This window comes from Perca fluviatilis, chromosome 17 (genome assembly GCF_010015445.1).
Source record: "Perca fluviatilis chromosome 17, GENO_Pfluv_1.0, whole genome shotgun sequence".
Lineage (NCBI taxonomy): Eukaryota > Metazoa > Chordata > Actinopteri > Perciformes > Percidae > Perca > Perca fluviatilis.
Genome location: NC_053128.1, coordinates 19,799,224 through 19,823,431, shown reverse-complemented (window position 1 = coordinate 19,823,431; position 24,208 = coordinate 19,799,224). Strand labels below are relative to the sequence as shown.

General features: G+C 40.7%; 1 protein-coding gene across 5 annotated transcripts in view; it reads left to right on the top strand.

Moving 5' to 3' along the window:
• Nucleotides 1–24,208, top strand: part of LOC120545570 (mediator of RNA polymerase II transcription subunit 13-like) — an 80,720-nt gene that overhangs the window by 46,090 nt on the left and 10,422 nt on the right. The window contains exons 3-16 of one of the 5 annotated variants that reach the window (XM_039780037.1): nt 3,009–3,093; nt 6,348–6,431; nt 16,856–17,001; nt 17,813–18,019; nt 18,716–18,880; nt 19,000–19,156; nt 19,266–19,370; nt 19,865–20,512; nt 20,979–21,192; nt 21,413–21,491; nt 21,594–21,715; nt 21,992–22,088; nt 22,236–22,450; nt 23,747–23,922. In XM_039780037.1, the coding sequence (XP_039635971.1) occupies nt 3,009–3,093; nt 6,348–6,431; nt 16,856–17,001; nt 17,813–18,019; nt 18,716–18,880; nt 19,000–19,156; nt 19,266–19,370; nt 19,865–20,512; nt 20,979–21,192; nt 21,413–21,491; nt 21,594–21,715; nt 21,992–22,088; nt 22,236–22,450; nt 23,747–23,922 (2,500 nt within the window). Of the gene's footprint in view, nt 1–3,008; nt 3,094–6,347; nt 6,432–16,855; nt 17,002–17,812; nt 18,020–18,715; nt 18,881–18,999; nt 19,157–19,265; nt 19,371–19,864; nt 20,513–20,978; nt 21,193–21,412; nt 21,492–21,593; nt 21,716–21,991; nt 22,089–22,232; nt 22,451–23,746; nt 23,923–24,208 lie in introns of all 5 variants that reach the window. The other 4 variants (XM_039780035.1, XM_039780039.1, XM_039780038.1 and 1 more) reach the window with 4 other exon arrangements.

The following is a 24,208-nucleotide window of genomic DNA, read 5'->3' as shown; positions in this document are numbered from 1 at the left end:
CAACACACACACACACACACACACACGTGCAAAGTCAGGACCAGAGCTTGCATGTGCACTGAGGCACTTTGGGAAACAGTTCGCACACATGCTGCATGCATTAAGATTAACACATGCACACATTCATAATGGTTCTTTTGATGCCTGATGTTGCTCTCACACTGTTATGTTCATAGATCTGAGGCAAACGTTTGTACACACTGCATATACACACGATTTCTGAAACATTACCACATGAGCCCCAGACATTTTTATTTGTAGCCTTTCATTATAGGATCGTTCCACATTCAGTGTGCAGTATGCACAATATAAATATCAGATAGGTGCACATTAGATATTTTAAAGCTTAATTTTTAAAGATTCAGTACATTTATTTTATTAAATTAATTATTAAATTAGAGTTTATTTTGGTGAAAATAAAAGAAATCAATAATACAAAAATAGCAGTGAATATTGGATTTAAAAAAATATTTGCAACAGACTTGCTCTATTATTATTATTATTATTATTATTATTATTATTATTATTATTATTATTATTATTATTATTAAATTAGCATAACCAGTCAGTCCATTTATGTTTTCCCCAATTTTTTCAATTTTCTATAATTACTTTTGTCTTAAAATCCGGGTAACATTATTTAAATGGATCCTTTAAAAAAAAAAAAAGCCTTTTTATCAGTGAAAATCAGTAAAAACCAAAAATGATGAGCTTTCAGTTCAAACTAATTTAGGCTGATTTCATCCAATTGCTTTAAGATCTTTCAGGCATGCTGCAGTTCACTATAGCTCAGGCTGTGCTGAATGCTAGATCATGATGCTTTAAAGCCCTATTGCACTTAGCTGTGCATTTAGTGTCTACAGCGTCCTTTTCCCATGGGCCATCTGTGTTCCTCCTCTGATTAACAGGCAGTAAAAACTCAAGACATGGTGGTTACTGACTGTTGATGAAATGGTGTTTTCGCCTCACACATCCCTACAGAATATAACTCTTTGATGTATCAGATCATTGTTTTATTTCACACTCTAATGTCCGTGTGAGGTTGTGTATGTATGCTTGTGTGGATGCCTGACCTTGTTTGCTTGCAAGAGTGATTTGTCACACCTTGTGTTGATATGGTGCGGTGAGCTGGCTCTTTGACAGCTATAAACAGGAGCGTCTAATGTGGATTGCATGTTTTATCAGGCACCTAGAAGTATGTGCTGCTGCCACTGTTGAGATTTGTAAAACACACAATGTACCTGCTCGTGTAGGAGCTACAAAATGACATGCTTTTGGGTGGGAGTGTTGGGAGGATGTGAGGTTTGAGGAGTCAGGACGGTTTTGGAGTTATAGGGGTCAAGAGCCTGCTGTGGAGCCGGCCATGGTGAGAGTAAACGAAGATGGTTTGTGTAGGGTTGGCAGAGTGGGGGAAGAAGAAAAAAGTTAGGGGATTTTGAAGAGAGAGAGATATAGAGACAGCGAGAGCTAATGAGCTGGATTTGCTGGAGACTTGGCATTCTGCTCGTGGTGCTCGCTCTATCTTTCTCCTCTGTAGAAGAGCTGGCTAGAGTGAGCTTCCTGTCTGAGCCCTGAAGCAGGAGTAAATGAGGGGGGGGAAGTTGGGGGAGGTGGTGGTGGAGGGGTGTTGGAAGCAACAGAACAGAGGAAGGAGGAGAAGGAAGAGGGTGAGGGGCGGGAGGGACCAGTGTTGAAATTGAATGCCAGGGCACCATGTTCTCACCGCCAGCGTTTCCATGGTTACGGGGTAATTCTGGCGAGTAAGGAAATTTCATTCACTCTGGTATGAAGAAGAAGAAAAAAATGGGAGCGAAATATCAACAAAGCAGCAGAGAAAGAGAAAGGAATACACACACACACACACACACACACACACACACACACACACACACACACACACACACACACACACACACACACACACACACACACACACACACACATACACATACAAAATGATGGAAGACAAAGAGGAGGAAAGGGAAAACCTCTACTGGGGTTTATGCCACCCATCCCCCAGGCGATCTGCCTCTGTCTCTCATTGCTTTTTTCTTGTGTATTTCTGTGATGCTTAGTTTGTTTGCCACCACCCTATAAGCAAACACAACACCCACCCGCAATCCTCCAGTTCTTCCAGGAGCCCTGCAGGTATATGGCAAAGAACAAAGAGAAACACTGTTAACTGGCCGCTGTGTGTGTGAATGTGTGTACCTTTTGTGTGTTCTTTTTGGGAGGAGGGCAATGGGGGTTGGTGTCGGGGTAAGGTCGAGGGGTCAAAGAAATCAGGATGGCGCTCAATTGTTCACAACACATTTGACACCAGACCTGGCTGCTCACATGTCAGAGGCTCAGGCAAAGTGCAGCTGATTTGACCACGTTTTGTCTTCAGCTGCTTAAATTTCACAGGAAAAAAGGGGTTGAGTTAAAACTCTGTGTGCATGTACAAACCTGAGCACGCAAGCATGTGTATCAGCCTGCACTGATACGTCCACACACTCACTCCAGCTAACTGCTGTTGACAACGGCATGGGGTTTGACTGGGCTGTCGCTGCAGCCAACCTGACAGCTGTACAGCCAAGCACCCTCTGTACACACACACACACACACACACACACACACACACACACACACACACACACACACACACACACACACACACACACACACACACACACACACACACACACATACATACATACACATAGACATAGACATAGACACACACACACACACACACACACACACACACACACACACACAAACTTCATCCTCAGTGTAATTTGTGATATGATGTGCAGGTTTTCTCATCCGCACATGCAGCATGTTTTGACAGAGTGAGGCATAAACACATGCAGTTAAAACGCTGAATCGTGTGTTGTTTATTATCCTCAAGCTGGTGCGTGCAGATGTTTTGCTTTCACAGAAAATATCATTGCTATGTTTTATTGTCAAGATAATAAAATATTGAGATTTATAATTTGATGGTTATTTTCTCCTTTTTCTTTCAGTGGCGGAGGAGGGACTCTGGGAGTGCGGGCTGTCCTACGAGTGCAGGACCCTCCTGTTCAAGGCCATACACAACCTGCTGGAAAGGTAAAGAAGTACTTTTTCAGCTGCACAGTTGAACAATATACATTCAGTAGAATTTAAAAACTGATAGCATAACTGGCAGAGTTAATGTAACATATGTTTTATAAAGTATATATCTTGCAGTATTAAGAAGTTTATGAGTTTTTGCACAATTTGCAGTTTGTTCCTACAAAGTTACCCTCTATTTTGCATTTATAAGCAGCAGCAAATAGTATATGACACTATAATGTAGTTGTAAGCAGATATGATTGGTTATTACTGTATTTGTCAAAAGCTACAAGTCCTCCTGCGTCACCCATAAGTGGAGGCTGGTGTATAAACAGAGACTGAATGACAATATAAGACAACGCAGTTGTAATGTTATGAATCTTATATTTATAATTGTTGATAAATGATGTAAATTATATCTGTGTACAGCTGCAAATAGGGTGGTATGAACGATATAGAGCTTATGAATGCTAAATAGGGAAGGTAAAGTCATTTTAAATGATGCATAGACATGTTTTTATTAGTTTAATAAAATTATACAACTAAAGGTAGGGTGTGCTTTTTGGTCCAGGAACAGTTTGATTAAGAGAGCATGAACATTGTGTGAGTTTCCCTGATGGATGACTAAAACACACACACACACACACACACACACACACACACACACACACACACACACACACACACACACACACACACACACACACACACACACACACACACACACACACACACACAGTAAGGCTTTGAAATCTAAAACTATTATTTATTAGATGTTTGGTACTTTATATATATATATATTGTATAATAAAAATACATATATTTAACATTTAACATCATCAGTAATTATAATAAGCGCTCTGAATGTAACTTATAGTATGACTGTCTCTTAAATAAACAAGAATGACCTTTCAATTAAATAGAAAAATCACCAGGCAAAAGAACTTTGTGTCATATTGATAGACACTTTGAGTTTTCTTCCAGCAGCTTCACCTTAATGAAATTATAATCTGAGCGCTGAATCACTTGCTCAAGTACCCAACGCTCTCCTTTCTGAGTCAGAGCCATCTGTTAAATGAAGCAGCACATATTTGCTCTCTATTAAGTTAAGCATCAGTGATCATCATAGGGGGCAGGTTGAATTAACCTTCCTATTACCTTGAAGCTAACTCCTTTTATAGCTCACTATTTCAACACAGGATGGATCATTTCCACTTTCTCTTTCATATCGTCCAGACAACATTGACCTCTTTCACTGACTATTATTATTATTATTATTATTATTATTATTATTATTATTATTATTATTATTTTTATTATCGTTATTAAGAATTAACATACATTTTAATAAACTTAGTCCTAATATGATAATTACAGATAAAGCAATTATGAATATTTCAGTAAAGGAAGCACAGAAAAATAACACAAAAGAGAAATGTTATGAGCTCTGCTGTATGGTTCATTATATTTTGACATTTTCAGTATAAGACAGGGAATTAACATACATTTTCCTTAATGCCTTAGCCAAAGTCAGAGGTTAGCATAAGAAAGTGTTATCTTGTGCCCATGTGGAGTTTGTAGTCGGACAGAAACTAATGATATATACACCAGTAAAATTCTCCTAACCTATATTCCATCGTCAATTCAGTGCCGTACTATTGGAGGAGGAAACAAGGGCATTACTTTGACAATAGGTTTTTAAAGTGTGTGTGCTGGACTTCAACACAGTTTATGACAGTTGATGTGGCTAGAAAATTAACAGCTCCATTAAAGTGTGATAGCTTGTGACACCTGTCAGTCAAGCACACATACTCCTGGACTATTTCTCTTCAAAGATGCTCTTATCAATATTTTTATATTGACAATGGAATGCTGTGTAAAGTGAAAGGAGTTACTCATAGTGGCAGCCCAACCAACTGTATCAGGGCCAATACTAACATTATTAAGCGGTTTGGGTATCGGCCATGATGTAGTCCCTCCTCCAAAGCACGCTGAAGAAGGGTCTGGCTACTCCACATAGCATTCGGGGATGGGAGTAAAACGTGCTCTGGTTTCATGGCATTTCTTTAAACCAATCAGAATAGTCATGGGTGGCGCTATACACTGCACACAGCCGCTGCAAAATAGTTGTGCGAGAGAAAACTCAGATAGTACAGATTGTCTAGCTAGCTGTCTCAATTTACCCTGCAGAGATCTGAGGAGCAGTCAAAAATAGTCCTCATAAATCCACTGAATTTAAAATTCCAACACAAAGAAAGCGGAAGGAAACATCAAATACATGCATCGGGTGGCATTTCCTGTGGCACCGGAGCAATCCCGGAAGTGGAACGTCAAGGATATAGACTAGCCATGATGTAACCAGTCCACATTAAATACAGTGTTAATGTTATTCTAAAATTAATTGTTTATGGTCAATAAGACTGTACCAAAGATGGTATAGCTGGAGGCTAAAAGCTTTGGATAGCTCAGCCTGGCTGAGTGCAGAGTAGTCCATACAACAATGTTGTAATTCCTTGACCTGGGTGAGAGGATCCAGTAGGGAATTCACTGGCACCTGCACACAGAGACGAGTCAAAGTCCTGAGAGCGCTGAGTTTTGTCTCTGAAAGGAGGCTGAAATGAGGTGAAGAAGTGCACAGATGGCGGGATAGCCAAATAGGGAGCATGATGACTGAAGTGTTTGATGTGATCAAATTTTTATCTGACGAAAGGAAAGGCTTTTGGAAAGCTATGTGTAGAAGTGCACACCACTTTGGGGGAAAGCAGATTAGCAGAAGATTACCTCTCCTTTTCCTGTGCACTTAAACGCCACATCTTAAGCATTGCTCAGATGTAGCTGAGGGACAGTCCCTGCTGCAGTTAATGTATAATAAGTGAAATCCTAAAACGTTATAATGTCATAAAAGGTCAAAGTCAAAATGATTCTGTTTTGCATGTCTTTTTACAAAAAAGTGATTTAACTGAATATAAAAACATATTACAGTTCCTACTCGTAAGCTAAGGACAGAAGGCCTCATCTTATGGAAGCTGTATTGAGAAACTGTAATGTGATGAGATCCTTAACAACACCACCAGAATCATAAAAAAATCATTGAGTTAAATCAAAACCTTTTCTAAGCCCCTCTAGAATACTAGTTGTTGCATGATTCATATATGACAGTGCATTATACAAGATGTTAAACCATTTTCTGGCTGTCTTTTTTCTTGTCTAATGAATAACTATCTTTCTCTCCTCTGTTGGCTTCTCTTTCTTATTCTTTACTGCTGCAGATGTTTGATGGATAAGGGGTTTGTGAGGATTGGGAAGTGGTTCTTTAAGCCACATGAACTGGAAGAAAAGTCTTTGGGCAACAGGTAAGAACTTTCATAACACACCTGCGCCTCATTGAGATATTGTCATTGGACTTCTTAAGCATGTTTTGTGTGCCACAAGGTTTCATGGATGTTAGTCTGTGAGAAATATACACTACAGAAGTGTGTGTGTGTGTGTGTGTGTGTGTCAAAGTGTGACACCGCAAAGCAGCGTGCATTGGTTTCATGTGATTCAGTATTTGTCTCTTCTCCTCTCATGTCCTTGATGTTCCAGCGGCTGGCTCGGGTGTGAGACTATTACAGTTTTCTTCGATTGCTAAACGACAGTGGGCACAACTGGAGTCACATGTGCAAAACTCAAACTACAGTCTGCACTACCTACAGTCACCTGAGCTAAACAGTTCACATCACCTGCAAAACTCATTCAAAGCAACACAACTCTTAACACACGTCTCAAACAGTATGCACAGGCCTCACTGAGATAACACACACTGTCACTCAGAACACACTGAGGGTAAAAACACTAGCATCAAACACCAATACAGAAATTACAAACTTTCTCATCTTTACAGTTTGAACAATTTGAGTGACTTGACACTACTCAACAGTTTATTTAAGGAAAAAATATAGATTGTATAGCATACCAATTTTTACATAAGGTAAACAAGAAGGAATGAAAATCATCAGTTTTCTTCAATAAAGTATTTTGTCTCTAGTAATTTATGGAATTACTGGGGGAAAAAAACTAAAGGTACATAACAGTACCAACGAATAGTGTGACTAATCCTGCCTCTCTCCAGCATCATGTGGCAAGTTCATCACATTGGATGTATGCATTATCTCTAAATACAAATTACTGTAATGTGGTGTTTCTATTGCTTTCACCTCCATTACTTTCTGAAAAACAGTAAGAACACAGTTTTACTATTGTAAAGATATAGTGTTTTTCACTTTTTTTTATAGCTGCGTACATAACCTCAGACATCTTACCTGGACATATTGGTATCTTTGCTCTTTTACCTGTTTCTCTCAAACAGTACAGTGTAGAATTGTTTCATTCTTATTTGGTGTTTGTATACAAAAAAAGACTTTCTGAGCTTTCTCTGTATAAATACCATATATGTTCACTAACTAGTCTAAAACAAGACACCTGCTTAGGCTTTCAGCTAAAATTGCAATCAGCAGTGTTTGATAGGCACCAGACTGAAATCCATTCTGTTTTGAATGTGTGGTTTACAGTTTTGACAGCAGTGTGTTAGCATTTGAACAAAGTGCTGTAGATCTACAGTGTTGTGCACGTTGTGGTTAAAGTCATGGGATAAGTGTGTAGAGTTTTGAAAACTGTGTTCAAGCAATGAAAAATGAACTAGAGTTTGGTCCACATGAACTGCTGCTGTGCAGACTGTAGTTAGAGTTTTGCACATGTGACTCCAGTTGTGCCCACTGTCGTTTAGCAATCGAAAAAAACTGTAAATACCAGGACAGTGAATGGTGGTGAGAGGTGAGAGCCGAGCTGAGTCAAGCTCTCACAGCTCTCTCTCTCTTTGTAAGGTGTGTGTGTCTGTGTGTGTGTGTGTGTGTGTGTGTCACACTGTGTAAGTGTGTAGGCAGACAGAGAGACTAAAACAGAGTAAAAAAAGAGGGGTGGGTGTGATGACAGTTGCTCAACTTGTTGCTTCAGTGATTATAGTTTACCCACTTCAGCTTCTCCTGCTGGTGAAGATGCAATATTCCTTGCATCTCTAATGCAACAGTGCTTAAATGCTAAGTATTCAAGTGGGAAACCACTTAGCTGTCAATTTTCTTACTGTAGAAATCTGTTGGAACAGCAAACGCAAAAACATCCTTTTATTTATATTTACTTTGTAGTTTTTGAACTGGAAAGACCTTAAATCGCATTGTCATTCAAATGTCGTGCAAATTAAGAGATGCACAGGAAACTCTCGCTCTGGAAAGTTGCTGACACAAGCATAGTCTGCTGTGATGCGCTGTAGCAAACTCGGGTTTAGCTGTTCAGAGCAGGGGGAAGTCCCTCAGTGAGGCTCACTACGTGACGTCTCAAGAGTGTGTGTCATTTGTATTGTGTACGTATAGTGTTTGCAGAAATACTGTGAAGAAGCCTAGATGTCACTGTGACATATTTTGTACCTAAAAGCACTCTCATGGTGAAATATACTGCACATACAGGTGATGTATTAAAGTAAAAAAAAGCTGAATAAATGAGTGGAGAAACATAATGGATGCAGGTGCTTCCATGCAGAGCATGAGGGGTCACTGAATGGTTTGATGAGAATGGAAAGGATGGGAATCAAATGAACACTTTAAACTTATGCTCTACATAGACACCACACTTCTCATATTGTATCTCTCACCCTCTGGCCATACAAAGTGACCCCAGTTCTAATTAATATGGATGTCTTTTTCTGCTTGTTTTTGTTTTTTAGAGGTTGTCACATCTTTAAAGGGTTCTCTGCACATTTATTGGGTACATTATCCTGTTTGACAAGTTACCAAATGGTAGCATGAAGCATAGCGAGTCACTGCAAGATCAGTAAATAACATTTGTGATTTGGGGTGTGTGTGTGTGTGTGTGTGTGTGTGTGTGTGTGTGTGTGTGTGTGTGTGTGTGTGTGTGTGTGTGTGTGTGTGTGTGTGTGTGTGTGTGTGTGTGTGTGTGTGTGTGTGTGTGTGTGTGTGTGTGTGTGTGTGTGTGTGTGTGTGTGTGTGTGCGCATACATACTGCATGCATACAAACACATGTTGAGGTTCTCTTTCTGAAATTACGCTCGTCGTTTGAGTGCAGACATTTACGTGTGAGTGTCTCTCTTGTACATCATGTCATTTCTCTTCTTTTTGACCGCTCTGTATGAATATGTTGTCAGCTGGTACGCCCCCTGCTGAGCCAATGTTGACTTGTTCTGTCTGTGAATTATAGAGAGAGAGAGAGAGAGAGAGAGAGACACAGACAGACAGACAGACAGACAGACAGACAGACACTTGAGCACATAAAGGCACAAACAAGTCTAATGTAGATGTCTGCAGTAGTCATGCTAGCTGTTTCATGCTTGCACTCTGCAGGTTGCGTGTATCAAATCAGGTAAGTCACCCATGGCATTTTTTCTTTCCACATGTCTCTACTGCTTGCTTCCAGAACACATGCAAACACACATACTGTCCTGAATGCCCACACACACCATCCCTCGTTCCCAGAATAACAGTGTTGCCCCACAATTGACAGTGTAAACCCTAAGGATCCCTGCAGATCCCTGGCCGTCAGTGTTTTCATGACATGAGGGAACATTGCTCACTTAGGCATACACTGACCTCCTGCCTCAGCTGTAACCAGCTCCTTTGTCTCTTCTTTACTCCCACACGTTGCCTTTTATCCCCAACAGGGGGCGCTTCAGTGCTAATATCCATGCCATACCCCCTTACCCATGCCAACTCCTGTGCCTTGGCACTGCCGCCTTTGTCAGGCTTATCTGGTGTTTATCTCATATGTGTCCCCAGGGCACGGCAAGGATTGGCACATCCAGGACACATCCAAAGCACCCTCTGTCCCACCCACCCACCCTCCCCTTTCAGCACAACACTCATGCTCTCTTTGTGTCTGAATGGGAGGAAAGCACTCTGGGTTGGTAACGGATTGCATCAGACGCTAAGGGGAGCGAGAGAGAGAGTTACTGGCATACAGAGAGAGTGTGAGAGAAGAGGCGAGGAAGAGCAGGGAGGAGGCTCAATGTGTGTGGTGGGGAGGTGGGGATCAGAGAAGGCGGGGGGTCGTAAATTAATCATTACTATAGACTGCTGAATGGATGTATTAGGGTCTGTCTCTCTCATTAGTTCAGTCAATTCTATGCTTGCCAAGTACACTACTGTACACAGTATATTTCTTAATCTACGTGCATTCATTCGCATTAATGGCCATATACTCATGTATAAATAATGTTCATATTTTATAGTGTAATAGAGCTATCCTCTGGTGCTAGATCATGAAACAAAAACAAGTTGCTCTGCCTGTTTAAACTACTTTTTAAAAATCACAGAAATCCTTAGCTAACCTGAGAAAATAAGCTTTTATTTAATACAAGTCCTCTCCTCTCCTCTCCTCTCCTCTCCTCTCCTCTCCTCTCCTCTCCTCTCCTCTCCTCTCCTCTCCCCAGGGACCAATGACATTGAGATATTATTAGCCATCTCCTAGGCAACAAACATTTGGTGTTAGGCCACATCACAAGGTCACAGAATCTCCAGAAATAAAAACAACAAAAAATACACATGAAAAACATTCCTGCTTTTTACACCCCAGATCTACTTTTTTACCAACACTCTAACTTGTACAAAATCCTCCCTAATATGAAAAAAATACATTTAATCAAGTTTAATCATAAACAGGCAGACAAGAAGAAACAATATAAAATAAGAAACAGAATAGTGAGTGAGTAAGAAAACATATATGATTGGTATGTGTGGTTAAATCTTTCCCCCAGTGCTTTCAGGGGCTTTAAGGTCAGGGCGTTTCAGACAGAGGGGCGAATACAAGTATATTCAGAAAAAACAAAGCATGTAAATATGTTCTGATAGAAATCCAAAATACAAGTATGAACCTTAAAATGATCATAATGTGGGACCTTTTAAAAAATACTTGAACTCACAGTTGCAGTAAATGAGAGTAACAAAGTCAAAGTGCTTCCACCTCAGGTGGCCTTTGTTCTTCATCTTCATTCAAGATAATTTGACATGTGTGCAGCATGATGGCTAATGCATTAATAGTTTGGTAGATTTATAAAGAAGGAAAGGGACCTTGTACTGGTGTGATGGAGGACCTTTAAGGCCTACATTAATACTTGTCAGGGATCTGGTGTTAGTTATAAGTTAGGCTTTTTTTTAAACTTTTATCACAGAAGAAAGACGATCAGCGTAAATATGTAAAATAGTTGATGTGATGTATGGTGTGAAGATTTTCTTACGGGTTGACTTGGGGGCCAGCCGATTATTTGACATGTTACAAAGGTAAGTGACAACAACAAAGCCCCCCCATTTCGGACTGACTGGCAGACCGATGAATAAATGAGTTGGACTGGTAGACTGACTAATATACTCTGTGACTGGCTTATAAAGACCAGGGGTGAAAAAGGCTCTAATAAAAGTTAAAGGGTTTGGACTTAAAGCATCAGGATTTAGGAGTGTTGAATAAGGAATTCTTAATTAGTTTTTCAATACTTCAGTCATTAAATACTTGTTAGTAGCACCAATACGGAGAAGACATCCTGTTCAGTGTCCTCTTGCTCTTTATTATTCTGCCATCCATACTTTTGCTTTGCAATCAACTACTTATGCAAAAATTAAAAGCTAAAAACTTCATTTAAATTTCAAGATGTTGATGTTTATAATTTAAGTCAATGGAGGGACTAAAACCTACTTCTTTCACAACTCGCCCTAGTTCTTCAAGTCAGCTATTACTACATCATTACTGAAACATTGTGGCTCCCACGGTAAAAATGTGCATAATTGCAGGTGTTCTAGAAATTTCCAACATTAGATTTACAGTTTCTGCAGAGCAATATGTAGGTATGGTGTGTTCAGGTGGGGGTTCACTTCAGAAGAAATCCCTCGGTCTTGGCATTATTTCAAAGGAGCTAGTGCAAAGCCGCGAATATGTAAATGACACTGAAGTGTATGTGTGGGTAGGAAAAAATAACAATACAAACACTTGCGCAGTCATTTATGAATTTGACTGTTACTATAATATGTGCTTCAGTCAGTAGTAAAAAGGAAAAGCCACCGTATTTAAATACAGCAGCTGAGATCTAAGTGGTGGCTGATTGATTGACTACATGCACTGTGAGCCATACAAATATTAATAAATCAGACCGTATCTGATGTTATGTCATGTATATTTCAGTGTTATTAAAGTAATTCTTTTGTGCTTTTAAGATAAAAGTTCAGAAGTGCCCCTCTTTCATTCACCCTTGTTAAATATTTTGATTACTGAAATATTTGCATTTTGTTCTTTAAAGTGTGTTGTTCTACATGTGTCTTGGGCCTCCCTAGAGACAGAAAGCAGAGAGCATGTGATGCGCTATCCCCCAGATTTCACAATAACATTACCAGGTAAAACCACAGAGAGGAAGAGAAAGAGGAGGAGGAGGAAGAGAAAGAAAACCCATAGATCAATAGAGAGGATGGTGATACATCACAGCAACAGCCTTTTCCTCTTTTTTTAATTAGGACCGCAGATATGAAGGTAAAAGCCAGTGGTACCTCAACGTATTCAGTCATTATCTGCTGTTTTTCAGGACTTACAAGAAATCTAATTTCGACTGCGATTTTCTGTGTTTCTTGTCCCCATAGAGAGGGCGATGAGTGGGCACAGTTTGTGTCCTTAAGCACCTTTTCATTGTGAATCCATAGTTGGAGCAGTGTTTGAGCACAAACATTGTGATCACAACACTGGCTAAAACCACCCACTGGGGGCCACTGAATAATACATCAAGCTGACTGCATCCCCCTTATGCTCGTGTTAATACTGGTGTGTCATGTCTGCGTGCAGGAACATATGCACATACCTGCATTAGCCTGAGAGTATTGGTGTTTTGGTCGTATGGAATAAAGTTATAGTGTGGGTGCAGTGGAAGGACTTTTACAGCATGTTTGTGTAAATGCGAAGAGGATAAACATCTGCTACATCAGTCCACCAGAGCACTGTGACGCTATTGTGTTTCCAAGAGATGTGTTCAGAATGTGTAGTAAGAGTTAGGCAGCTAGAAGATGAAGATAACTCATAATAGTGCTGTTGTGGTGGCAGAGAATTTAAGGTACAGATTAAGGAGATTAATCCTCCAGATTTGAGAGAATCTAAGAAAACGCTATCAGCCTGCTTAGTGCATATGACTGTTAATGATATCTAAACACAGTTATCACATTGTGGGCTTTAGGTGCCTCTACCAGTGCGGGGAAAAAGCTTTGTGTGCATGTCTTTTTTTTCTTGTACCGGTTTTATTGCTTTCTAACTCTAATCTTGTTTTATTTTTTCCTCCCACTGGGTTAGACATGAGAGCATCCCCACAACCGAGATAACTATTGTTATTTTGTGTGCGTGATTTTACACACCGATGCATGTGTGTCAAGTCCATGATGCATGTCGGGCATTAACCGGCTCCCCTGCTGGCTGGCTGGCTGGCTGGCTGGCTGGTTGGTGGCGTTGTGATGGGGTAAAAAGACACAATGTCACATGAACCCCAATACAGTCGCTTTGTGGCATTCAAACATGCGTGTGATACACATTGTGGGTTGTTACATGTTGTTACAATAACTGTGGGATTATCTGCATGAATTTGTGCCTCCCTCTACATGTGTACCATAGACATTTGCACACATATGATAGCCGATAGCCCACATTTTACTGTATTTACTATTTATTTACTGTACAGTAAAACACTGGCATAAAAGCTTAGCTGTATATATGAAGCCAAATGAAATGGACACACACACACACACGTGTGTGCGTGCGGGTGGCGTGCGTACATGTGCATGCGTGTGTGTGTGTGTGTGTGTGTGTGTGTGTTCTCCGGCTCTACGTTCCCTGATTGATTTCACCATAAAATTGTGCTCAGTAACCACTCATTAAAACTCTGATCTCATCGATATGTGTGCAGCAATTGCTGTGCGTGGCACTGAATCTCCTCCTCTTTCTCTCAAACTCGTTTTGCTTTCACTCCTCATATTACACTGTATCTTTCCTTCCTTGTCCTCCTAATTTCCTCTTTATCCTTCCATTTTCCCATTCCATCTAGGTCTTGTTCATGCATCTTAATTTTTCTACCTCACTATGTCTCCATCTTCTATTGCTGTTCTTCTTTCTCCTCTACTCTTCTTCCTTTCTTCCTCCTCTCACTTCTTTTTCTCAACCCCCCACCCCTCCTTTCCTATTTCTCTGCCTCCTCTCTCTATCTCTCCAGTACTGCCAGCCCTGAGGCGAGTCTCAGCCATCACTCCTCTTCATTTATTAATACCTGTACTCATACAGGCCAGCAGCACACACCGCTGCCTCACATCTTTGTGCGCTGTCCTCACACACATACAAATACACACACACACACACACACACACACACACACACACACACCCTTGCCAGGTGCACATATGTCCCCCGAGGATGCAAGAAGCCCAGTGTGTCCACAACCTCACACCTGCTTACTGTGCAGAAAAATGCCCTTTGTAAAAGGACAGGGAGCATCAATCTCCCAGCTGCGTCAGCCTACAGTTTGATGCTCTTTTTGTAGTTCTGTGTTCACAATTTTTAATCATTTAGATAATGTTCATCAGTAGCCTTTTATAGGCTTTGCAATAATTCAGGTAGATTTTAATTGAGAGCACCAAAGTGAATAATTATTTACCAGTACACCGTAATCCCAGCTGAAATATCAAAAGTATCCAGCAGCCACTAATTCAGATGTATTCCTGTCGGATTTTAAGACGGCGAAAGACAGACAAGGATACAAAGAGAGAACAGATGATTTCCAACAATGATTCGCCGCTTTTTGGCCAGAGCTGCCGTTTTTACGAGGGGGCTTAAGGGAGCCGTATTTTTGTCCACACATCAATCCCGATCAGTGCCACGCATCTCATAAAAAATATATACTGTAATAACAATATAAACAGAATTATCAACACAGAGTGAAATTAATTTTAATGGATGCTTCATTTCACAGCCTGTGCAGTGCAGCCAAAACATAACATAGTGAAATGCATACAATTTATCAATCAATCAATCAATCAGCCTATGAAAAAACATAAAAAAGTCCTAATTCATTTGTCTTAAATGCTCTTAATCATGTCTATCCATATATGTAAATTACTTAATGAAGAATCAGTGCAAATTGGAGAATGTGGCTTTATGTTTTTCAATGGAGCGTGAAACATCCTAAATGTAAATTGTGACTGTGCATATATGTATGTCAGTTAGCTGGACTGGTACTCTTGACTTGCAGCTGTTCCCCTGAGCTTCTGCATGCAGCTATATATAGCTCTTCATATGTTGTAATGATGCACTGAGGACAAAGTTTAAGGCCAGTGACATTGTAAGCATTTTGACTCATGTGTTGTACAGATGTGAATTGTGAAGAAGAGATGGATGGCTGGCTGGCTGGCTGGCTTATGGATTGACTGACTAACCAACTTTGTATTTTTATAGGATTACTACAATTTTAACCACCTTTTTTGTTTGTGAAATGACGTTGGGTGTCATGAAAGACACTTTAAATAAAATGTATTATTATTATTATTATTATTATTATAATAGTGCTGTGTGTTTCTGAGAGAGGGTGTGTGCCTGTAGGTGTGAAGGCGACGGCAGGCTTGTGTATGCATATGTACAGTATGTGCTTTTCCTCCTGTGACTTTACATCATTGTGTTCAAACCACCTGTTATTATAAGGGTATGTTTTTTTCTCCGGGAGCATTAGGAATGTTTATGAAGCAGGGAAAATTGTCCTCTTCACCTTATTGGGTGCCCTCAGCGCCATCTGGAGGCCGCCACGGTCCACGCCACAAGATTTTTGGCTCCCACAAGACTGTGTTTAGTTCTGCCCATGAGTGACTGTGGAACTGGCCATTTTATTGAATTTGATGATCCATTACAGTTCAAATGGAGGCCCAGGTCCCTCAGGTCAAAGGAGATATTGCATAGGCAGCAGGGTAATCACAGGGAGATTACAGTACCTGCTGACTTTATTGTCAGTGTGATATATACAAACCAAGCTGGTAAGGAGCTTTATAGATTAAAAATATACATCAGAGTGGAGCCATCTTGGTAGTTAATGATGTCCAGCACGCCCACTGGTATGTAGATTGCAATAAGGCCCCAACAACTACTCCTCTGTGATTAAAAAAGGAGCAATGCATGATGAACCATGCCTGGGCTGCGTAATAAAGAGAGCACCACGGATGTAAACATGTAGTCCCCACGATCAGTCATAAGCAAATGAGGATTTATACCTGCAATAAGGAGCCTGTGTGGGAAATGATGAAGATGATCAATGTAGGTAGAGCTTAGCGAGGCTTTTACAAAGACACATTCTGAGTATTGCTCTAAATTGCTGTTTGGAGAAAAGCACTCATCATCTGTCATGCGCTGCCCGAAAGATATTCATGTTGTACATTTGTTTTTCAATAGATGTGATTCATGGGTTTGTTTAATTTCAAGTTTAACATAATTAAATGTAATTTTTGATTCCATTTAAATCTCAAATACAATTGTGAAGTTAAATGTACATGTAATGAAGTTGGACAGATATTCAGTGTTACAGTGCAAACTCATACTGCCAATTAATTCAATGTTTCATGGTGTGAGATTTTGTTCACATCTTTCTATAATCCGCTCACTGTACACACACAGAAGACATTGCTGTACTGTTCTGCCTATCTGTGGTCTCATCATCTAAACCATTACTGCCTTCTGTCCCCAGTGAACACCTATCATGCTCCTTCTCATTCTTCCTCCACGGGGAGAGCAACGTGTGCACGAGTGTGGAGATCGCCCAGCACCAGCCTGCATACCACATCACAGAACACCACATCCGCCTCGCACAGACCTCCATCTCGCCAGTACAAGGTACAACCACAAAGCCACCACCATTGTTTTTTGCCTATTGATTATGTAAACAGAACAAAACAAAAATGATGTTCATTAAGCAGCATGCACTGCAATGAAGTACAACCAGAAATCGGTTATATTGCTGATGAACATGTACAAGACAACGTGCCATATTTTACAAAACATGATATGCGATTATCAAAACACGCTAGTGGAAGACATATTCAGATCCTTTAGCATTACATTGTATAAATACTCCACTGCAAGTGAAAGTAATTAAGTGGTAAAAGTCAAAATACTCAATAGAGAGAAAAATAGCCCCTGTGAATGTTATGCTTTTATATACTGATGTATTACAGTAATATGTGAGTAGAAGTGTTTGGTCAAGGTGGAGTTAATTTGAACAATTGTATATACTTGTGAGTGTTTGGAAAAACCTTTTTTTTGTAACCTAATTAGTGTCTAAAGATAAATGTAGTGAAGAAAAAAGTACAACATTTCCCTCTGAATAGTAGAAGTATCAAATAGCCTGAAGTGTAAATATGGAAATAAAGTACAAGTACCTCAAAATCATATTTAAGGTCAGTTCTTGAGTAAATGTAGTTGGTTGCATTCCAGCACTGCAAAACAGTAGTTAACTAATTTTATGACGATTACATAACCTTACTTACGGGCAACCTTCTGCAAACTCATTGTATTTACTATTAACTATTAACCTCCTCAGTTCTGTGCAATATAATGAAATACTGAAAAGTCAGTGACAATATTTAGGGTTACTGATTACACCATGCTATGCACCATTCTTCCACTCTGTTTTATCCATCTGCAGTGATCCTAAGTCCATATGGTCTGAGCGGCACTCTAACAGGTCAGGCTTACAAAATGAGTGACCCGGCAGCAAGGAAGCTGATGGAGGAGTGGAGCTACTTCTACCCTATAGTACTTCAGCAGAAACAGGGAATTGGGGAAAAGGAAAAAGAAGAAGCAAGCCAAGCCTACAATCGCAACTGTCACGCGGCACTGGAGGTCATCGTAGGTATGGAAAAAGTCAACATGTCTGTTGGATTTAAAAGAGCGTGGAACCCTCTGTCTCCATGTAGGCAGTTCGAGCTGAGGTAGTAGTAGATGAGGTGCTATTGAAGTATACTTTGGCTGCAATGACCCTCACAGTCTTTTATCACATCTCAGAGTGAAAAGGGGGAATGACTAGAAGGGAAGAGGGAGCAGTAAAGACGGAAAGGGAAGAAGGGAAGTGGAGGCAAAAGCCCCCAGGGAGGCACTCTAACAGCTTTGTCTAATCAGTCTGATCCCTCAGCGTTGGTTTGACCTGATTATAATCAGAACTCCTATGCATACCACTGGCTTTTACATCTAAGAAGACAAGTATTTGCTGCCTGAAGAGGTGAAGAAGTAAGTGTGAAGGGATTTAAGATGTGTGATATATTTTATGTGAGCGGTGAATGTGCATGATCATATTAATGGATAAGGAGCAAGTGCATTGCATATAGTATATAGCTGCTGTACTTATTTCCTTTTCTTTAGCAAAATATAAATGAATGATAGGTTGGTGAGTGTGAAGACATTTTAGGCACAATAATTGTTATGTGGGTATTGCATAATAATAAAAAAACTGCTTTAAGATGGTGCTCAATAAACCTTGCTGTTAAAAATGAGCAGTGGCTGTCCCATTGTTTCATAACAGTGAATAATGCCCTTCTTTTTATCTTCTTAGGTGGAGTAAGGATGACCTACCCAGCTGCTTTAGTGCTGATAGCCCAGGGGGACCTACCAGTGGAGCAGCCTCCACCTGTTCCTGCAGCTCAGGGCCTCAGCAGGGAGCCAAACCACTGCAGTGTGCCGCTAACACCGCCAACGTCACCGCAGCAGCCCTGCTCAGGTAACAAAAACACACACGTACACACCTTCCTGCAGGACATTTCATACAACATTATACATGCATGTAATCCTGTGCTCTGTCCTGCATTATGACATCTGTTCCACCCTTTATGTTTTCAGCAGACAGCGGCTTTGTGACCTCCGTCTCCAGTGTCCCCACATCGGACAGCAGCATGGGGGTCGCCAGCATCAGCCCAAAGCATTCTGCGAAGAAGCTAACTCGTCAGGTAGTCCATCAGGCCTGGAGGGAGTGCTATCTCAACCAGCCTCAGCATGTGTAAGTTCAAACCATCGCTGAGTTTGTTTCCTCTGCTTAGTGTCTTTATTATGAAAGTGCAGTGATGCAGTTGAGCTGGTGCCCTCATAGATCTGTTTGGTCCCTGCAGATCGAATCCGCCAACTGACATGACGCCTAAGAAGGAAGTGCCAAATGGAGTAACCACGTGGGACTTTAACGATCTGGGAGCGAGAGCGTCCTGCAGCTGCTCCAGGTACCACAGAGCTGCACCCAAGCTGTTCAGTATCAGCATTATACTTATATGTACAGTATCTGAGCTTTAATGTGTATTACATAAGACATATTTATATTTAAAGCCTTTTGCAAAGCAGATGCTCTAACAAAACAGCTTTGTTAAGAAAAGTTTTTGATTTAAGTCAACATACTATACAGTCTGAACAACAAACAACTTAATGTAAATTGTAGTACAATTCTGTAATTAATGCAATTCTAAGTGTCAGATCACAATCTAAACTTAAATAAAACAATGACTAATATTGCTCAGCAGAAAAGAGACAGATGAGGACAATGAATGGGAACTGTTAGTCTTTTAAACTAGTAAAAAGAAGGAATATAGGTGTGGACACTTCAAAAACTCAAGACATTATTGTGACATTAAAGCAACATCTCTGTTATAATTACTTTAAAACAGATTCTTCAGAGGGTTTTCATTAGTTTTCTTTTCTAACGTATTTGACTTTGTTACAGGTTGAAGCAGCAGAAGTTGAATCTGACCACCACATCCACTGCCAACCCCCAGACTAGTGCAAACCCCACTCAGTCCTCTGGGCCGTCATTATACCCTCCCTCGCTGCCCAAACATAAGACCAGTGATAAGACAGAAAAGGCTGACAAACAATCTAAGAGGCCAGCCATGATCCCCTTCCACCACCGTCTATCAGTCACACAGGAGACCTCTCTGGAACAGGATTCTTCCGGAGGGCCCCAGCTTGGGGGTCTTGTGGCTCTGGAGCCATCCTTGGAGCCTCTGTCAAGCTGCAAGTATCCCAAATCCCTCTCCAATGGCAGAAAAGCCCCTGAGTCCCTTCTCCATTCGCCAATGTCTCCACTTCCGCCCACACTCAGCCCACACCCACGAGTGCAGGACCCAGAGGTCCTAGATGGACCTCTGGATATGCCTGTCTGTCAGGATGGGACTTCAGGGTTGGGGTTGATTCCCAGCGAGACAGCTGTGTATACAGCTCTGCTTAAGCAGAGGGAAAATGGAGCCAGCTGGTGGAGAGGCTTCAGGACTCCCAGGACTAATAAGACTGACTACAGACCCTGTGAACTCCCCGCTGATAAATTAGAGGAAGTGAAGACTGAGCCAGCAACTGAGGGAACTCCGCTAAAGAGGTAGGAGAGAGGGGCACCCTGTACCAAGGCTCAGTCCTTAACGCAGTGGCCCAGGGTTTGATTCCAACCTGCGTCCCTTTCCTGCATGTCTTCCCCTTCACTCTCCTCCCTTTCCTGTCTACAACTGTCCTATCAATTAAAGGCCAAAATGCCCCCAAAAAAATCTTACATAAAAGAGGTAGGAGAGCGACACAACATCAGTGTTTTGCAAAATGTTAGGTGCAGGTGGGAGAGGAAGAGCAGAGAGGATCTAAGAATACAGATAACGAGATCGTAAGCTTCTGGAAACATCGGATAGTGCTACCTGAGCCAGAGTCATACAAGACACAAGCATCAACAAAAAAAAACGATTACCTTTGTCAGGTAGTACTGGAGCCTCTGTGTGCAAGAAAGAAAGAACGAATTAACTACTACTACTACACATTATTTAATTATTTAAATGCATTTGTCTCTTTTTCTCCTTCAGACTATACACACAGACGCACAAGAGATTTAAAATCTCAGAGGATAGGTTGAGGGACCACATCCACACTTTGGGCCTGTTTCAGCAGCCAGGTGTGGAGGCACTGCGGGAGCCTGGGGATGATCCCTACGACTTTAAGGAAGGAGACATCGAGTACACTTTCTCCTCTTCCAAGAGGTTAAAGGCTCAAGGACGAGAACCCAGCAAGAAGGCTAAGGTAGGACAACTCAATGCAGTAATAGTTCAGATTCAGAAAAACTACAATCAAAATTTGTATATATTAACCACATGACAACTTAATATGCACTGTGGCACAAAATGTAGCATGTTACACATCATATTTATGTAATATTTTTTAAAAAAGGGTCTCCTGCCTTTAGGGTTAGGACTGGAATTGATCTGAGAATATTCTTATTTTCTTCTAATTCGTCCACCAGGGAGAAGAAATCACCAGCAACGGAGCACTGCCTGATGGGAAAGATGCAATGTCCATTTTTAACTCCGCTCCAAAATCAGGTAGGACATAGCTGCCACCGCCATAAACACCATGCCCATAGTTCAGAGTGCGATTATTCATGGTAATTTGCCATTGTCCTGAAGTTGTTTGTGTCGTTTTAGATGAATCGGGTCAGGATGACGGAGCTGCCAAAGCCAACCCTTCTCTGACCAGAGAAAAAGATCTGGTGGTCAACATCTCTGATCTAGACAACATATTTGATGAAGATGAGGAAGAGTTGGGGGTGAGGCATCACAGTTTACGTACTATATTCTTACATCTATTTATTTAGTTTTTTTAACAGCATGTAAGATATACTCTCAGACTCATCTACAGTTTTATTTCTAGCAAACATACTATAATTAGCAGTTTAAGGGTTTAGCGATAACACAGGCACAGATATCAGATATTAGTATAATTCTCTCATTATCCATTATGTTTTATGCTTTAATATTCTGAAGCCGAAAATATTGTATTAATATAAAACTGATCCTCTAATATTATGTGTAATAATTTATAGACTGTTTACCCCAACCAGCACTCAACCAAGCTACCAGTATCAACAGAAGATCGCCCTCTGGGGAAAGAAGGGAGAGCTGCAGTACCTTATCCATCAAGTGAGTCACTTTGATGAGTATTTAGTGTAATACTTTTCAGTCTAACTACAGTTTTTTTTATGTATGGTACCATTACACCTGTGTAAACTAAATTCCTCTCTTCCTCCTCTCTTCATCTCTTTCTCCATTTCTGTCTCCTTTCAGCAGTAGCAGACCTCCAGAGGATGTTTCCCACCCCACCTTCTTTAGAGCAGCACCCAGCCTTCTCTCCCATCATGACGTATCGTGACACCCCGAGCCAAGAGCCCCCTGCGCCCAGCGGAGCGGCTGACCACCTGCTGCCTTTAGCCTCCACCCAGTTTACTGAATACCGGATGGACATTGAGGAGGGCATGGCCAGTCCCAGGCAGGAGGATATCAAGGTGAGGAGAGGTGGATCGATCCCTAATTAACAGCACATATAGCAGCATATTTAGCTTTGTGCGTCATGCGTTAAAGTGTGAACTGAGGAAATTACTCTAAAGTATGGGAAAAGGGACTTGGACTGGTTAATTACTTTTCATAAATTACTTTTATCCATTTCATCCACGGGAAGTCAATACAAGGACTTGTTGACTGTCTGGCAGCTGGTCAGGCTCACACCTCATGTTAGAATTGTTTCACTGATACCTGTAGCTCGCTAATTAGCTATCTCAGTGTTGTGAGACAGACATCTGTAGTGATTGCAGCTGGGAAATGCTGATAATAGTGGCCACTATTAGGTGCATCTGCTCGTAAACACAACAAGGATTGTTAGTGCAACTCAATGTTGCATAAAACATGCAAACAGAGATTAAAAAAGGTTCAATTTAGCATTAGAATTGATCGACTCTAAGTAAATAAATGTGATGTGATAGATTTTCCTTGTATTGTACCACAGCTTCTATCGTTTAGATTGGGATGTGGTATATAATAGACGTGTATTCAGCATTAGTTGGTGTGGGGAATATCACCTTCTAAATGAGAGTGGTCAGAGGAGTTTTGCCAGACTTTCTCAAGCTAAATGTTAAAAGGATAGAGTGGGCACATAACCAAAAACCAAAACTGGACACTTGAAGAGTCTATATTTTGCTTTCTTTTGTGATATGTTGATGGCTAGGCTAAAATATGTCATAACAAGCCACACTGTTGCACTGGGTGACATGGGTGCTGTAGTTTATTTAGGTCAATCCCACATACACTGTCCTGCTGTTGTAAATACACTGATGCAATAAATGTGTTTTACTCTGAAGCCGAAATATTTACACAGTAAATTTTAACAGTTTACCTTTGTTTGAGAAACATTTACTAAAAACTACAATGCCCAACATTTTAAAGGAAACTACTCTACCTTTTTAGAAAACTAAAGTAGAGATTTGTGATTTAATTTTAATTTTTTAAAGATTTGGGTCTTCGGGAAAAACGATCTAGCCAGGGGCTGAGAGCACATTGTTGTTTTTGGTCTTTTTGTGTGACAGTAAGAAACATTTAGAATACTGCCAGCCGTATCCTTTAAGACCATGACAGTGACTTTAGTTCAATTCAAATGGCCTGTATAGTCCAGAGATGTGAATCAAATATAGTCAAATTGCATCTCTCATATAGATATGTCACCAAATGATATATACTTTTTTTGTTTTTTTTTGTCTATGTCACTAAATGATAAACTTATATTCTTCCATGATCTCTTCTGTATCCAGCCGCAAATAGGCTCCTCCATGTTCGGTCCATTCTTCTGCCTACCCAGCCAGAGTCTACCACCACTCAAGATTCCTGAGCAATGCTACTATCGTCCATCCTGGGCCCTCATGCCCAAAATGGAGCATTTCCCAGTCATGCATCCCCAGAATGCTACTTTCCTTAGAGACGGATACACGTGAGTAGTCAGCTATGACAAGCTTTTGTGACAAACTGTCAGAGAGATCTCCGATGTCCATGATTTTTCTTTTTTTTGTGCTAATATTTTTAAAATGAATTTTGTGCACGGTGCCATTCTCTAAGTATGCACTGTTTGGGTATAAGGAGCAGTATGTCTTTTAAAGGTCCCATGGCATGAAAATATCACTTTATGAGGTTTTTTAACATTAATATGCGTTCCCCCAGCCTGCCTATGGTCCCCAATTGGCTTGAAATGGTGATAGGTGTAAACTGAGCCCTGGGTA